The sequence below is a fragment of the Perca fluviatilis genome, chromosome 7 (assembly GCF_010015445.1).
Source record: "Perca fluviatilis chromosome 7, GENO_Pfluv_1.0, whole genome shotgun sequence".
Lineage (NCBI taxonomy): Eukaryota > Metazoa > Chordata > Actinopteri > Perciformes > Percidae > Perca > Perca fluviatilis.
The window spans coordinates 35,174,608-35,188,425 of NC_053118.1; the positions used below are offsets into that span (position 1 = coordinate 35,174,608).

Consider the following 13,818-nt stretch of genomic DNA (forward strand, 5'->3'; position numbering starts at 1 on the left):
TATTTTAATGGACTAATTTTGGTTGCATTGATACAAATTGCAGCTGATATTAAGGTTCCCTGTGGAATTGGATGGATTTTTTTACCTCTAGTAACACTATGGAGCTGTTTTTTTGTATAAGTAGGTCACAGTTTTGTGTTTTGTTATGCAAAGATATTTTAGACACCTAAAAGATCATCGATATCAGTTAAGGGTGGCTACTTTGAAGAATCTAAAATATAAGACATGTTTTCAGTTATTTCACACTTTTTTGTTAAGTACATAATTCCACATGTGTTCATTCATAGTTTTGATGCCTTCAGTGAGAATCTACAATGTAAATAGTCATGAAAATAAAAAGGAAACACATTTGAATGAGAAGGTGTGTCCAAACTTTTGGCCTGTACTGTACATACTGTGAATCGTTTTGTGAATCGAGAATCGATTTTGAATCGAACATTGAGCCTGAAAATTGATATCGAAATCGAATCGTGACATTTTCTGAATCGTGCACCCCTACTTCGAAGACAGCAGAGATAACGGCTTCAGGGCCCCTTCAAAACATCTGGACTTCTTGGTATCCCTTTAAAATAAAGTATTATAACCATAACGATATAAATGTGACGTGGAATGTTCTTTTTGTTTTTTATTTGACAGACAATCTGCTTTCCAACCTTGATATGATACAAATTAAAAATAAAACTGCATTTTTAGCTCACACGAAGTGAAACAGCTGCAGCTTGCAGCTTTATTGAAAGAGTTTTTGTGAAATAAAACGCAGAGTAATCGGGTGGCAGGTTGTGCTTGTATCTTTTTGGGGGTTGAATAATAGTTATAGGACATAAACTGAGTTTAGGAACAGATTGATTCGTATGAATAGACGTTCTGTATTGTAATGCACGCAGGGTGATTTTATTACCTTGTTCTTTGCGCTCCATGAGGTGTTACAGCGTTCGTTGAACTCAATTGTCGGGGGTTTACAGCAGGGATAAGGAGCGTGGCTCTCCTTCACTTCGGAGCCCACCGCCACTGAAACTGTCCAGACACAGAAAGAAAATACATTATTGTGAATTTGAAACCTCTGTTGTCATTTTTTTTTCCCTCTCTTATTTAATTATTAGGAAAGACAAAACCTTTAAACTTGAACTGCAAACAAAACAAATTACTTTAAAGATTATTTTTTGGTGGCTTTATTTCAGAGTGACAGTGGTTAGACAGGAAAGGTGGGAGAGAGACTGGGGAGAATCGAACCCGCGTCGCTGCAAAGGACTCAGGCTACATGAGGCGTACGCTCTTACTGGGTGAGCTATAGGTCAACCTAACAATAACAAATTACTTTGAATTCGTAGCTACCTAAAATCCAATGCACATTAAAAAGAGAAGAAAGAATTCCATAACGCCTTAGCTTGTTTTGGTTTCTTTATTTTTATTTCCCTCCTGAGGTCTGACAAGCATTATGTAGCCTTCGTTAAATAATAAGGAACTAATTTTAAGCACTTAAAATACCACTACGCTGGAAACTACCTGCGCGTGTTGCTGGGAAAGTTTGGGGAATCCCACAGGTTATAGGATACTTTTACTTTCAATTACACCTTTATACGGTCAATAGTTATGTTAACGCAACGTTATGATGCCCGAATACCTTATTGTTACATGATTTAATATTAAGCATTAGCTCGAGGCATCCCTAATAGATAAATATGACTGTAGCAGTGACGAATTAAATAGTTAGTAAAATGTTGGTGCGGCTTTTGCAGCTAGAGGGACGCCATCTTACATGCATTACATTACAGGGTCATTGACGCTGACATTAGCTAAATTAAACGGTTCACAGTGGTCACAAACCGTAACCATTCACAACTAAATAGTTTACAAAACATATATAATGTTTAGATACAGTCACACTACTAATTGTTACATAATTCACTATATTAAAAACGCAAGCCGCTCTATCCCACAAAGTAACGCCAAACGTCATTCAAACATCCGTCAATTTAATATATTCTGTCTCGTAGCCCATGTTTTAACGCAGGTAAAGCAATACTTTAACACATCCGCTACATATACATGATCCGGTCTATAATTCGGCTCGTGTCAAACTCATTTTCATATCTCAATTATCTTTTAAAACTCAGTCTAGTGTAAGTAATAGGAGCGAGATTAACTGGCCGCTTTAAAAGACATTAAAGTAATCTTGCCAATTTAATCAGTAAACGACATCTATTAATAAACAGCATGAATGTTAGCTCGTGGAGGCATGTTTAAGTGGGGGGGGGCATTCAATTGGCAATGTTGTTAATGCAGTTTGGCGTAACTTTAACTGTCACAACAACAGGTAGCTAGTTATAACGGGACAATTGCAGCTAACTTATTAGTTATATACTAGTTCATTAACACCGTAAAGCACAACAACAACAACAACAACAATAATAATAATAATAATAATAATAATAATAATAATAATAATAATGAATCGCTGACTTATCATACATTAAAGTGGAGATGAGATAGCTTTCTTACTCACCTAAAAGGAGTGAGGGGACCAAATATGATTTAATACCGTAGCCGCACATAGCTAGCTGCTAATGAGATGCTAATCTACAGATCAATGCGACTATACTGAGAAGCGATCTGATGATGTGAATGTAAGGCGGTGCACCACCACCGTGCACCACAGGCGGAATTTTTTATTTTTTTGCAGCATGGCAGGGGAAGACCATAGACATATATAAAAGGGGAAGACTCTGAATGAATATTCATTAGGGAACTCATCCGTGAATGGCTAGAAGGTTACTCGTTGCCTGCATCACGCCCACACGGTTTCGTTGAGAGTTATTGCTTTCATTTCCCCACATACAGTATATAAAAGGACACGGTCTCAGAAACAGTTTCAAAGCTTCTCAATCGTATTCTTCATCATCATCATCATCATCATCATCATCATGTCTCCAGAAATGATTAACTTTGCTCTGCTGTTGTCGCTGTTATGTAAGTACTTTTTTAAAACATTCACCATTTAACGTCCGCCATAATAATCTAAATCATATACATTTACATTTAGTTACTGTATACCTGCTGTGTTTAAAAGAAGAACGGACTGCATCTGTATGTGATATAGCTATAGATTGTGCCCTAACCTGACTCCGACTCCGCCAGATGGACTGAAAACTGGAGCTCGCGAGATCAGGACGGTCTCACGAGACTAATTGTGCCAATAGACAGAACTACTTTAATGTATTGTCTTTTGTGTCTTAAGTTTAAAAACTCTTAATATTGAAGGTTTTACCCACATTATATACATCTAATTGGTGTGTTGTTGTTTTTTGTATTCCTTCCAGGTGTGTGTCTCACTGCGGGCATGGCTGTCCCCGAAAACTCTTTGCAGGTTGTGTCGTATTCCGGTGCGGATTGTGCTCTTCAGTGCACGGCTAAGTCCAAGCCCGGTGTCCAGTACAGAGCTGTGAGGTGGTACAAGGTAAAGAACTGCACTTATGGCAACTTAAGAACAAACCTACTTTATTGTCGTTTAGATTGTATAGTGTAAAATGCTCCAGGAAGGAGAAACCACTTCTCATTGGTTGGATTGGATTCAAATTCTTGAGCCTTCTTTCTGTTTCACTCTGCTTCTAAAAGTGCAGCCCTGGTACCAACTTGTGGTTATAGACAGACTGTTTCTGGCAGCTGTTGAAGTAAAAACGGTTGTAGTGAAGGAAGTATTTACAGAGATATTAGCAGAGGGGGGGGAAGCCTGAAAATACCCAAATAACACAACTAGAACAAATAAAAGTCCTGAATTCAAAATGATACTTCAGTAAAAATATTATCAGCAAAATGTACTTAAAGCATCAAAAGTAAAAGCACTTAGTGTGCAGAATGGCTTCTTGCTAAGTGTTACTTTATTATAAAACATATGTACGTTCATTTTTTATCACTAACAAATACGTATAAGAGCATTTTAATGTTCATCCATGTAGAGACAATTTAAAAAAAAACTTCTAATAATCAGAATGTGCAAAGTAACTGATGTTGTCATATACATGTAGTGGAGTAAAAAGCACAATATTGGCTTCCATAACATGGAAATACGCACTCAAAGAACAAGTAACTTAAAATACGTAGGTACAGTACTTGAGTAAATGAACTAATGCCTACCTTAAACTAGTAGACTTTGAAAAGACTAAAGTCTGACACCAGCTTACATCATAAGACTAGAAGATTTTAGATTAGATTTATTCAACTTTATTGTCATTGTGCAGAGTACAAGTACAAAGACAACAAAATACAGTTTGCGTCCAACCAGAAGTGCAAAAAGAGCATTAAAGTGCAATGTGATATTCAAGTATAGACAGTGGTATAGAAGGTGGTTTAGAGTAAAATAAATGAAATATAAATATGTGCAGTGTATTAGCAGTTACCTTATAAGAGCAGAATAAATATGGCTATGTAATATGAACAATGTATGAACAACATGTACAGACAATATAGTAGCAGTAACATTATAATAGGAGTAAGAATAATATAGATAAATGCAGTGTATTAACAGAATATATTATAAGAAAAACAGAATAAAGTAAAGATATTCAGTATGAACCATATATGTACAGTATGTACAGCTATGTGCAGGGTGGTAACAGTACCACTGTAGTGCAGAAACAGTAACATTATAAGAGTAGTGAGAATAAGTGTATGTGCAGGATGAAAAGTATGAAGTACGAAATAGTATTTAGACTTCAAATTTACGATAACATCAATTGTTTTTGCCCGAATGTCAAGACCGAAAACGTCTTACACCAAACGACTTTTCAAGCGATTCCGCTGCCAAATGTACCAATATCTGAATGAAATCATGAGCGTCTCGCTTTCTGTTATGTTACTTTATAATTACACATTTGGTGTGAGGTCGGCTCAGTTACATCCCACCACTGATTACAGTTTTTAGTGCAAATGGTTTTCACGTTGATCAGCGTAGTTGCACATGAATCTAACAAAGTCCCGATGTTTGTCCCAGGTCGGAGAGCCTCCGTCCTCTCGTCTCAGCGGCCTCTTGACCAAAGACCTCCCGGACGGCCCCACGCGTTGGTACAGCGGCGTGGAGCGAGAGGTGACGCTGCTCGGCGAGTCCCGCGACATCATCCTGACCAACGTGACGTGCGGTGACGCCGGACTGTACACCTGTCACCTGGCGGCGCCCGTCGGGGAGCAGAACCAGGACGGCGAGGTGCTGCTCACTCTCACAGGTAAACGGAGACCTTTTGTCTGCCCGAAAAAAGAAGAAAAAAACGGCCACATAAGTCGTTTTTACAAGCAGCAATTCCGACCTATGTTTATGTTTGAAAGTGGCAGAGCCCTCTAGTGGCCGCGGTAGCTGTGACCGGAGCAAAGCAGGAAGCAAGGTGACGTAGTATAGAGTGCCAAGTTCTGCACGAGGAAGCAGAAACAGGACTCGCACCCAGGGGACCGGCTCTGTGTCCTGTTTGAAAATGAAACTATCTATGGGCGGCTATCTGAAACTCAATTTTTAGCTGCCGAGAGGCTGAGTAGGGGACTAACTAACTGATAATGATCACGCATCCAACTGCGTTTTGTAGATTTTAGTTTTTGCGTGAAAACACACACGGTTCTGCATCCAATACATCCCATAATTGTTTCAGTGGCATACGAAATGCTGTCCAAAAGTCACGATCAACGGCATTAGTAAAAACAAAACAGGTGAACAGATATGACTCTTGCTTCCTCCGCCCCCGCACGCTGCCCTAATTACCATAAGTGACTAAAGGAAATGTGTTCTAAATAACAGAACTATACCTCTTACACTAACTCCACGGAACAAACAGAGCTACGTCACATTCAGCGTCATGTACGTAACCGGAAGTGATGTCACGTTTTAACACCAAACCATATTCTTTTCATCATCTTAAATAGGTAGATAGAGAGATAGATAGATAGATAGATAGATAGATAGATAGATAGATAGATAGATAGAGAGATAGATAGATAGATAGATAGATAGATAGATAGATAGATAGATAGATAGATAGATAGATAGATAGATAGATAGATAGATAGATAGATAGATGGATGGATGGATAGATAGATAGATAGATAGATAGATAGATAGATAGATACTTTATTCATCCCGAGGGAAATTTTAGGCATCCAGTAGCTTAGACAACCATAACACAACAAACACACATATATCACACATATATATATATATATATAAATCACTCACAGAAATGTAAAGAGTTAACAATTTGTGAAGTGATTACAAAGGTCTGGTATGGACTGACCATGTGATGCACTGACCATGAGAAGGTGCTATGGTAGAGTGTGTGCGATGGTGGTAGTGCAAAAGTGAACAGTGCTTAGTGAACTAAGTGGTTTTGGTGCCTTAAACCTAACCCAACTGTGAGCATTTCGCAGCGTTAACGATGTGTAACGGCAAACTTTACGTTCTCTAGTTTAGATATGAGGGCGGAAAACGCTTCTGTGGCTTCGTATTGTAGGGCGATAAACGATCGATATCATTAGATTGGGAGTAAAAAAAAATGTTATTACCACATCTTCTTCATCATTGTCTAGTCTGCCGTTTTTTTTTTTAAGCTGCTGGTTTCAACCAGTTCTCGAGATTTCTGCGCGTCTTGCCAGACTAAATGCGCTGAACTCATCCGCTGCTAAAGCCTTTAAAATGTACACAAACAGAAAGCCATGCACGTTTGAACTTGAGTAACTTCAATTTCTGTTTTGATTTTCAGATTGTGTCGACCTTCCCACGGAAAATCTGATGACGGACACTTACCTTGTGATTTCCGCCACAGTAGTGCTGATGCTGGCACTTGTGATATTCCTCATAAGCTATGTAAGTCATGGAGTCTACACACACACACACACACACACAGAGGTTTGTGGCACTATCTTTGTGGGGACCTGTCATTGACATAATGCATTCCCTAGCCCCTTACCCTAACCTTAACCATCACAACTAAATGCCTAACCTTAACCCTTACCCTAACCTTAACCATCACAACTAAATGCCTAACCTTAACCCTTACCCTAACCTTAACCATCACAACTAAATGCCTAACCTTAACCCTTACCCTCACCTTAACCATCACAGCTAAATGCCTAACCTTAACCCTTACCCTCACCTTAACCATCACAGCTAAATGCCTAACCTTAACCCTTACCCTAACCTTAACCATCACAACTAAATGCCTAACCTTAACCCTTATCCTAACCTTAACCCTTACCCTCACCTTAACCATCACAACTAAATGCCTAACCTTAACCCTTACCCTAACCTTAACCATCACAACTAAATGCCTAACCTTAACCCTTATCCTAACCTTAACCATCACCACTAAATGCCTAACCTTAACCCTTACCCTCACCCTAACCATAACCTAATTCTATCCCTAATCCTACAACCAAGTCTTAACCCTCAAACAGCCCTTTAAACATTGTGGGGTCCAGCATTTTGGCCCCACAAAGCTGTTAGGACCCCACAAGTATACTGGAGTCCTGGTTTTTGGACCCCACGAATATAGTTAAACATACACACACACACACACACACACACACACACACACACACACACACACACACACACACACACACACACACACACACTAATGCGTGGGAACTTTTTCATAACAGCATGTAAATGGTTGACAGTACCAAAGCTTCTCTAACAACCCAGTTTACATGGATTCACTTAATGATCAGTTTGTTGTTCTTAACTCTCGAGCGACAACACAAAGCTACGCTGTCGCACTTCCTTCCTCCTCTAAATGTCCTTTTTTTTGTGTCTCCACCACAGGGCAGTTTGAAGAATATGATCAAAGAAGGAAACAGGAGAACAATCAAAGAAACTGTGTTGAAGTCAGCGCTCAAACCGCTTGACAAAGAGGACTTGAAGTTGATCTACACTCTGGGTCCCAAAGTGTCTAAAGCACCCACGATGAAGCATGTCTGCGTTTGAAGACAGAAGATTGTTCTGGAGAACTGACGAAGAAAGACCGGCAGCCCGATGACCCGGAAGACCACCCCACATAAATAGCTTCTTCTTTTTAGCGTAAGAATCAACATCTTTACGTTACAACATCTAGAACTTGTCCTCAGTTACGGCCGTTGTGATTAAACGTATGAATTAGTGAAATTTATTAAAAATCTTCATGAAAAAATTCAAATCCAGTTTGGACAACCTGAGCAAGAGGACCATCACCTTTTAACCTGCAAATTCACCTGCAGAATGACAGTGGAACGCTAAAGGATAATCCCTCCAATAAGCATCAGACAAATCGGCATTATTGGACAACTTTTAATCGCAATCACTGACTAATTAAATGACCCCCCCCCCATACACACACTTTTGAAATCCTCCAGCCGAAGACAAGGACCAACTCGTAGAAAACTCTTAAGAAGCTAAATAAAAATGTGGGCTCAGAGCGGGATCTTCCTCCCCAGAGAGGCCAGACATGTGATACTGGACTGGGGCAGCTGGTCAGCGGGGCTGCTGGGGCTCAGGAGGTGGACCAGGTAACAGCAGGTTGGGGGTTCGATCCCCGGCCCCTCCTGCCCACGCGTGGAAGTGTCCCTGGACAAAACACTGAACCCCAAGTTGCTCACAGCACTTTGCTATGTGTGTGTGTGTGTGTGTGTGTGTGTGTGTGTGTGTGTGTGTGTAGGTGCTGATAAACTTCTGCACCAGCTATGCGTAAGTTCAAACGTAGACTAGTTTGAACGGAAAGTTGTAACTCAGGTCGGAGTTTATGCCCTACTAACATTTTGAAGGTTGCACTCTTAACACATCCATGGTTGCACCAGATGAAGTAGTTCTAACGTAGGCACAAGTTACAACTTAAATCTCACAGCCCTTATTAAAGGTGCCCTGCCACACGTATTTCATGACTTTGTGGTAATGTCTGAAGTTCTACCATGGACTCTCTGTAAAAAATGTTGTGGAAAAAAATGCCTTGGTTCCCTTGTTTCAAGCCATTCTAGTTTGGTATAGAAAGGCTGCAGGAAGACTCAGCTCGATTTGTGCCAGTTCTCATTAATATTCAACGAGCTAAGCTGTTTGAATATGATTGGCTGAACAGCTAGCCAATGAGAGCCTGGCTGTCAGCATCCTTTACCCAGCGCAACTGGGCGAGCTCATGAATAGTAATGAGCTCGGGCAGCGTGATGTCAGACTGACCAGCCTTTGTGATTGGCCTGATTTCTCTGCTTATTTCTGTTCAGTGGCTAGAGCTGACAGAGGAGGTAGCAGTTCATTTTCACATTCACCACATAACACAAAAATACAAGGAAAAACGGTTTTGTGTGGCAGGGCACCTTTAAGGAAAACCATCATTTTTTGCGACAAAATGATGGTTTGTGTGGACTTTTCGCCAGCCTATCAATGGCGAACCTCACGTCTCCGTGGTGCAACCCAACATCAACACAACTTTAGTATCTAAGTAATTAGTTTCAACGTATCTCTTCACACCCGAACATAAGATAGAACTGACGCACAGCTGGTGCAACAGACCGCTGAGAACCTTTTCCCTGTTTGAATGTGAACAGTTTTTCTGTAGAGTTAATACCACACTTAACTCTTTTTTATTTTTTTTTCAAGATATATGTATGTTAGGCAGAGTGTGCGGGAGTTTCTTTGCAACTTTTGACCTGCTCGTTCTTCGCCTATACGCACCTGTCTCATGTTATAGATGTGCAAAGAATTTTTTTCTGTTCTATTGTTGCATACATTCAATTTTCCATGTGTTAGAGACAGAATGTTTTCTTTCTTTCTCTCAAACGTTGCACAGTCTCCAGTGTCCGTAGCTCTTTTGGGCCCCTCGATCTCTGACGCTTCAGGACGGACGCTCGCTTTATTTAGTATTCTTGTCGGGATCCCAAACTTTTTAAAATAAATGCAGGACGTCAGCTGCAGGATGTCGAGCTGAATGGTAGGAAGTTGCACGTGTAAACGGGGCAACTTGATCCTGTTGTCAGGAAGATGAATGGAAAATGATTACAATCAGGTGGGACTGATAAAGAAGAGAATGGCTGTTAAAACGACTGATCAAGAAGTTAAAACAGCCCTCTGGATTATAGGAGCCATTACCGGATCTCATTTCTTTCACTAAGTTGTTTCCGAGTCTGTTCATTTCTATTCTAAAACATGCAATTGTGTTATAAATATGTCCCCAGATGTGTAGCATCACATAAGACAGAGCAGTCTATGTTCTATACATCTCTATATCTTTAACTACAGATGCTTTTGGCCACAGGGAGAAGCGAGCCTTTCAAATGTGGAACTGAAAAGGATTACGCCTCTTCTGTGTGCTATTTATTTGATCTAACCTTTATTTTGACACACTGGGGGAAAACCCGACTGACAGCATGTCTGGGCTTTTCTTTTTTTAAATGTAGCACTTCTCCTTTCACATGACACGTAAAGCCACTGGAATTTGTGACGACATGTTTTGTTTTTTGAATTTTTGTTTTGTTATCTCAAAGATTAAAAAAAAAAAAAAAAAAAAACGGTAAAGGAAACTATGTTTCATGCCTGTGTTTATGTCTCCATTGTCAAATACTGATGTAAGTTGTTGTTTAGTTAAAACTGCACTTTAAAATGTTACTCATAATTTTTTATGGATGCTATTTGTTCCTAAAAAAAGAACGTTGGTTGTTTTTCTCATCTCAATGCCACTCGTAACGTTTTTATACAGATACAGATACAGCTGTGCTCATAAGTTTACACACCCATGCTAAAGTTGACTAAAAAGAGGAATAAAAAAACATCTTTTGGAAATTGATCTTAATGCCTTAATTAAAAAAATAGGAAAAATCCAACCTTTAAGGACACCAATTTTCTTTGTGAATGAATAATGTATTTTGAAAAAATAAATGTTAATCCTTAAAATACAGGGGGCATAAGTGAGTACACCCCTATGTGAAATTCCCATAGAGGCAGGCAGAGTTTTATTTTGAAAGGCCAGTTATTTCATGGATCCAGGATACTATGCATCCTGATAAAGTTCCCTTGGCCTTTGGAATTAAAATAGCCCCCCCCACATCATCACATACCCTTCACCATACTTCACCATACAGATTGGCATGGGGTACTTTCCATAAACTGTACACGCTGACATTACTACTGTGAGTGATTGGGAAACCCCATCACCCACAGTATTAATGTCAGTTTAGCTTTCGTTTTTTGTGGAAGTTAACATCATCTCTAACAAAACCACGTTCTGTTTCCTTTGCTCAGGCGTATATTTGCAGAAGCTAAGCATATAGCCTGTACTTTTTCTACCACCCCCAATGTCACACTTTACTATCGCCTAATCATCATTTAAATGCAGCGGGGCTTTTTTCAAAAAATAACACTTCCTGTAAAACAGAGCGATTGCAAGCAAAGGTCATCAGGTGTGTTCACTGGTAGTGAAGTTAAGTAATTGTGACCCACCTGCTGTAAGATCCCCCAATCTTCTAGTCTGTGAATAAAAACTCAGTGACTCTTTGACAGATTGTTTTTAGATGTGAGATGGTGTCAAACTTTTGTCTTTTTCTAAAATCTTCTAGCAGTACAGAATAGCGTGTTTGTATTCGTCGCTGTGGTGGTGTCTCTGTGTGTTGTTGATGCGTCCTGGTGTGTGTCTATGCACTTTGACCTGTGTCTACAGTGTATGAAGCTGTGTTGTGTTTGTCCTCATGCCATCAACCTGCCAGTTGTCATGATCTGGAGTAGTGGTTGCGTCATTTATGCTTGTCTGTGCCTATGTCTTTCTTGTTGTATTTGTATTTGTTGTACTATTGTAGTGTATCTATTGTTTGTAAGCCATCAACCTGCTATAGGGACTGCAGATGAAAATTAGCCCGTATGGCTAAATCTGGCACATTTACATGTTGGACCTTGTACTTATGTTGATTAATGTGCGTTGTGCCTTTTAAATAAAGAAATCAAAACAAAAAAAAGTATTATACTCATTATGCAAACAACTAGGCTTACTAAATATAGATAATATAGATTATCAGTGAAAATACCAATTCCTCTGATGTATAAAACTGACATATAAAGCACATATAGAGCTTATACTCTCTGCTATGAAAGCTAAATGACTGCAGTGAAGCCACATCTTACTGGTTTGTTACTGGCACACACACACACACACACACACACACACACACACACACACACACACACACACACACACACACACACACACACACACACACACACACACACACATTATACATTAAATAAGAAAATTATGTACAGGATTACAGTAATTAACCAAACGTTATTTCAATTTTTTTTTAATTTAATAATTAATTTAATTTATATTATGTAACAAGTAACAAAATATCAACTGAAGCATGTTGTCAGAACCAGAAAAAGGTTTATTGCCAAGTAAGTTTTACAAGGAATTTGCCTTGATGGTTGCTGCATACATCACCAAATAAACAAACAAACATAGTGATTGAATATTAATATGAAATAAACACTAGCTAAATAAAGAAAAAAATAGGCTATATACAAAAGAAGATAGTTGTTAACATAAGAAGAAAAATAAGAGGCTGAATAGGTTTAGTGCAGAATGAAAACAATATATAGTATGTATAATATAATATAATATAATATAATATAATATTATTAAGATTTACAGTCTGGAGGCTGCACTTTCAGGAAACGCATTTCTAGACCTTTCCGTTTTTCGCGACAGCGGCCACACCTAACGTTACTAAAGTGGGTAGTTAAGACCGCAAAGGTGGACAGATCTTTACTAATATTTCACTCAGTTTGGTGGACGACAAGAACAACAAGAAAGAGGACTGTGTGAGTAGGTTGCTGATTGTGAATAAAATAATTGTATTTGTTGAAGGCTAACGTTGAAAACAAGTATGGTGTCTTGAATTGGACATCAAAGTGAACGTTAGCTAGCTAGCTGAGCTAGCATGTGAGTTAGTTAGCTCATGGATGTAGCCTGTAGCTAACGGGAACTTTGATAGTTTTTTCCCCCCCAAAACTTGATTTGTAAATTCTCACAAACATGTGACACAAACTACAATTATTAAACAATTCAGAATCATAGCTACTAAAGAATATAAGACAAATCTTTTTTTCAATAAGGGAGTACATCAATGTTAACGTTAGCTTATGATAGCTTGCTAACGCTAACTGTAGCCTAACGTGGTATCTGCTGAAAACAGGCTATTTCATTTGTCCACTAGAGGGCACTAGGATCATTTCTTCATGAGCCTTTTAATAACTGCTTTTTTTTTTATTTTCGAGGAAGGACTTTATCTACAAATGTATTTTTATTTATATAACTTTCTAACTACTGTGAGATATTGTTTTTTTACCGTAAGATAACATAGGAAAATCAAATCCTGGATAATTAGCTGTAATACCTTATTCAAAGCAGTTGTGAACATGTTCATGAACTCAGAGACAACTCATATCAGGAGTCGTTATTTCGTACCACTAGTTTATATATGTCACTGTTGAAAAGCTGTTTGATAACCACTATAACGTCATCCGGTTGTCGTGGCCGAGTGGTTAAGGCGATGGACTAGAAATCCATTGGGGTCTCCCCGCGCAGGTTCGAATCCTGCCGACAACGTGATGTTTTTCTTTTCTTGAATCAAAAAACGTCTGTTTCCCTTCACATTTATCTAAAACAGCGTGTCCTTTTGTGGTATTTTGTCACTAATTTGTTAAGCCCTAGCGTTGTGCTAACGCAGAATTAGAAAATAATAGTACTTCTGTGCACAGTTTCAAAACAAAATCCTTAGATATAGGTAGAGCCGTTAAGCGTACAGACTGTAGCTTGTTAATGTCATTTATTT

At 38.9% G+C, this 13,818-nt stretch overlaps 1 protein-coding gene and 1 non-coding gene across 2 annotated transcripts; both read left to right on the forward strand.

Annotated features, from left to right (window-relative positions):
- Nucleotides 1–2,800: 2,800 nt before the first annotated feature.
- Nucleotides 2,801–8,950, forward strand: cd83 (CD83 molecule). The gene is made up of 5 exons (XM_039806851.1): nucleotides 2,801–2,967; nucleotides 3,318–3,454; nucleotides 4,988–5,216; nucleotides 6,735–6,838; nucleotides 7,799–8,950. The coding sequence occupies exons 1-5, from the start codon at nucleotides 2,922–2,924 to the stop codon at nucleotides 7,958–7,960; spliced, it is 678 nt and encodes a 225-aa protein (XP_039662785.1). The 5' UTR covers nucleotides 2,801–2,921; the 3' UTR covers nucleotides 7,961–8,950.
- A 4,560-nt stretch (nucleotides 8,951–13,510) lies between these two features.
- Nucleotides 13,511–13,592, forward strand: trnas-aga. Its single transcript has one exon. It is a non-coding gene; the product is annotated as a tRNA-Ser (tRNA).
- The last annotated feature ends 226 nt before the right edge of the window (nucleotides 13,593–13,818 follow it).